We start from the raw sequence: 3,820 nt of genomic DNA, 5'->3' as shown, positions 1-3,820 counted from the left end.
TTTGCTGCATTGGGGGGTGGGGGTGGGTAGGATAGTTTATTTTTCCTGTAATACTTCATTATAGTTTTTTTTTAAGACAAAGCTAATTGAAAGGGGTGCTGAGCAGAGTTACAACGAGGGATTACAAATGATTACTTTTTTTCTTCTGCAGTTCGGTGCCCCCTCCAGCAGACGGTGCTCTAGACGACCGCCTAGCTCGCCTATGCCAAGAGCCGGCTCTGCAAGTCATATTTGTGTGTCAGTGTGTATGCAGGATGAAAAGCTCCATCATTTATGTGCAGAAGCAGAAGTAGAAAAATACAACAAGGCATCTCCCAGAAACCAGGTCCTGCTGGCTTCAGGTGGTCTACAATACAGACACAAAACAGCTCACATGTTGGCCTCTTTATAGTTCTGAGTGACAACAACCCAAAGGTTTGTTTTCTTCCCACCAATGTAACATGTCTCCCCTCAGCAGTACTTTACCTCCTTCAGACAGCCCATGAAGTTGTTGCTAACTGGAGATCCAGGCAGATCGGCTGTGCTGGGGCTCCCCCCCACGTAGAAGAAGTCATCTGAACCCAGCATGGTGTAGTCCTCCTGGGTGTAACCTGTCGTGGTCAGAATCCCGTCCACTGATATCGTCACCTGACAAAAAGAAAAGGAGTGTTGAGGACGAAAATAAATCGTTTCATCTTTGATTCTAAACAAAAAAAAAACAGGACTTTGTCACTCTGTCATATCAGATATTTTCTCCTGTGCAACAATAAAACTAATTAACTTTGTGAGAAAAATGCAGAAAAAACAAGCATGTGAACACTGTTGAGTTCCACATGAATCACATGCAAACATGCTGAACAGAGAATGAAGAAAAACAGCTTCCCAAACAGACACAGCTTTAAATGTTTAAATAGTTTAAATATAAAAAGGCACCAGCTTCATTATTTCAATACATATAGATYCAACTTTGTGTTCTGCTTTAATCTTTCAAATCGGAGTGCTAATTTGATCAACAACATAATATAAAAACAAACCTGCATTGATCACATTCTCAAAACTAAACCGTCACAAAAGAGGCTTTCATCARTTTGAAAATAAATCAAACATTTGAAAGAAGTTGGAAAAGTTTTCTTTGTGAATGAGCTTGAAGTAAAAAAAAATGTTTGGAAGAGGAAACCTAAGTGAGCAAACTTTCAAACCCTTTTTTATGCAACTTTAAATTTCCCAGAGAGAAATCCAACAGGATCACACAGACTGAAAGAAACACAACCAGGTGAAGAAAGATGATGAGGATGATATCTACCAAACAGTGGAGCTTGTTTATCAGGTCAGGTCTGTAACCTGTTGGCTTTGCAGAAAGTTGATGTAGACATGAATTTACACACGGGATTATTGGGTTTGTTAAAAAAAATCAAATCAAATCAAATCAACAGGTAGTTAGCAACATGTTTACACAAACAAACAAGGAAAAAAAGAGAAATCAAATAATAAAATGTGAAAATGATGTCATGACTGATAAAKCTCCTTGAAGTTATGATTATTTTACTCATATTGGTTTAATGTTTGATCTAATTGTTAGCAGTACACTATGCCTCCAAAAGAGGCTTCCAGTATATTTATTTATTTAAATTCCATCTTCAGACATCTTCAGAGTTGGGCAAACTTTTCACAAGTTTGCATACAGTGGCGGAGCCAGACGTTTTTCTCAAGGGTGGCCAGACTGGGACCACTGCTCACACAGGGGTGGCCAGACTGGGACCACTGCTCACACAGGGGTGGCCAGACTGGGACCACTGCTCACACAGGGGTGGCCAGGAAAATTACATCATTTTTTACTTGAAAGTTTTCTGTAAATATTTGTGTTTTGGTCATTTTCTTATGTCCTTATACAGGCAGTGACTGCCTTATAAACATGGGCGTCAGAACCATTTTAAAAGTTGGGGGGACATACTGTTGGGGGGTCTATGGGTCCTCCCCCAGAAATATTTCAACAAAATAGATGCCATTTCCTGTATTCTGGTGTATTTTACCAAGTTTTTAAACATACCTACATACATAAACACTTGATTTAATAATTATTTCAGAGACAAATTATTCACTAAACCAGTTCCATCATCCTGTTTTTAAACTCACTGTTACAGCTGAGAATTTATCATATTCAATGACTTTAGGGGTGCCTTTTTACTTTTATATTGTTTTTTTTTTATTGTAACACATGTCATTGTGACAAATAATGACCTTCAACAGCATGTTTAAAATTAATATTAATTTTATCCAATGAACAGGTGCAATATTGATAATCATCAACAGTTAATTTAAAGGGGCATTTCACTTTTTCTGATTTAGTGATAGGCCTACTCATAACCAAAAGGGACAGGGCATCATGGAGCCTTCATAACATAAAATGACAAAAAATAAAACATTTGTCACCATAAGTCCAAAAATTTACACTACGTCAGATTACATAGTCACATGTTCTGTGGAAAATCATCACTTCCTTGTCATTACTCTTCAGTGATAGAGTTTGGTGACGTTTCAAACTGGTAAACACTGCCACCAACTGTTCAGGAGGATTATTACACCCCTAAAAGTTGTTTCACTGTGGAAGGGGTGTGTACAGCAGGGTGGCCAAAGATTGGTCTGTGGTGACTTTGGCCACCCCTGCCCACCCCCTGGCTCCGCCCCTGTTTGCATAAGTTGTCAAATGTTACAGTGTGACAGGGCTTAACAGAACAGAAAGAGGATGATCCAGGTTTCATATTTATGAAACTAAAGACTACAATCTCATCATTTGGCAGGGTTGGAACAAACTTGTCAAAGCTATTTATAAACAGCTCATTTGTTTGACCATAAATGAAACTGACACTCTGGGCCCTCATGCTTCTCATCGACCTCCAACCCCAAGATAACTTCCTCTGGGTTTAATTTACCAAATAAGTTAGGAAACACACCTTCATCTACTTGTACTTTTAATCTCCAGAGAACATTTTTTGTTGTTGTTGTTTTTGGAAAAAGGGACATAATCACCAGTGACCATTACTGCTGGTAAATCATTTTAGTGGTTTGTTTAATCACTTTAAATCCTCAGGATTTTACTGTCCAATTAAAAGATAAGATGATGTTTCTGCTGACGAGAACAAACTAATCCAGCCAATCAAGATAAAACTGTCGATCAGCAGCAGTGCTGGTTCGTCTGCTGTAACGTGAGCTCTTTTCTGACATGTAGTGGGGTTTCCACCTGCCGTTTGTGTCCTACCTGCCGAAGGTTGCGGACCACTTTAACGTCGTGCCACGAGTTGTCATTGAACTTCCCGTTGACGGGCTCCACGATGGCCTCGAAGGCCCCAGAGCCCAGGTTGATGACGAGGGAGACGGCTCCGTCCTTAAGCGCCAGGTTGACGTAGTCGGCCGACTTCCCCGTGTGAAGGATGAGGCCGTTGCGCTGCCACGTCTTGAAGGACAGCGTGATCTCGTCGCTGCTGCTCTGGATCGGGTTCTGGGAGAGGTCGTAACAGAAGTACTCCGAACCTCGGAAAGTGGCCACGTTCTCTTCTCTTGCTGTAAGAAGATGAAAATAAAACTTCAAAGAGAGGAAGTCAGGTCCAGTTAGATTTATTTGTTCTTTGGTTTTTAGGATCAGTTACTGAAGAGAAATGCAGTTTATTAGCAATTTGAGTTAGTGGAGTCACATCAGCACCAGTTTCAACCCATTAGGACATCAAACTCGAGGCCCGTGAGCCAAATTTGGCACGCCGGTGACTCCCATCTGGCCCACCAAGGCGGGCACACACCCCACAAAGAAAAAAAAATACATGGTGATTATACAGTGTGTGTATATATA

The 3,820-nt window shown here is 40.6% G+C and overlaps 1 protein-coding gene across 1 annotated transcript in view; it reads right to left on the bottom strand.

Moving 5' to 3' along the window:
* nrxn3a (neurexin 3a) overlaps nt 1–3,820 on the bottom strand; it is a 142,829-nt gene that overhangs the window by 72,740 nt on the left and 66,269 nt on the right. The window contains 2 exon segments of the mRNA XM_014011880.1: nt 466–627; nt 3,236–3,537. Of these exon segments, the coding sequence (XP_013867334.1) occupies nt 466–627; nt 3,236–3,537 (464 nt within the window).

This window comes from Austrofundulus limnaeus, unplaced genomic scaffold (assembly GCF_001266775.1).
Source record: "Austrofundulus limnaeus strain Quisiro unplaced genomic scaffold, Austrofundulus_limnaeus-1.0 Scaffold85, whole genome shotgun sequence".
Classification (NCBI taxonomy): Eukaryota; Metazoa; Chordata; class Actinopteri; order Cyprinodontiformes; family Rivulidae; genus Austrofundulus; species Austrofundulus limnaeus.
This window is presented reverse-complemented; position numbering and strand designations above follow the sequence as displayed.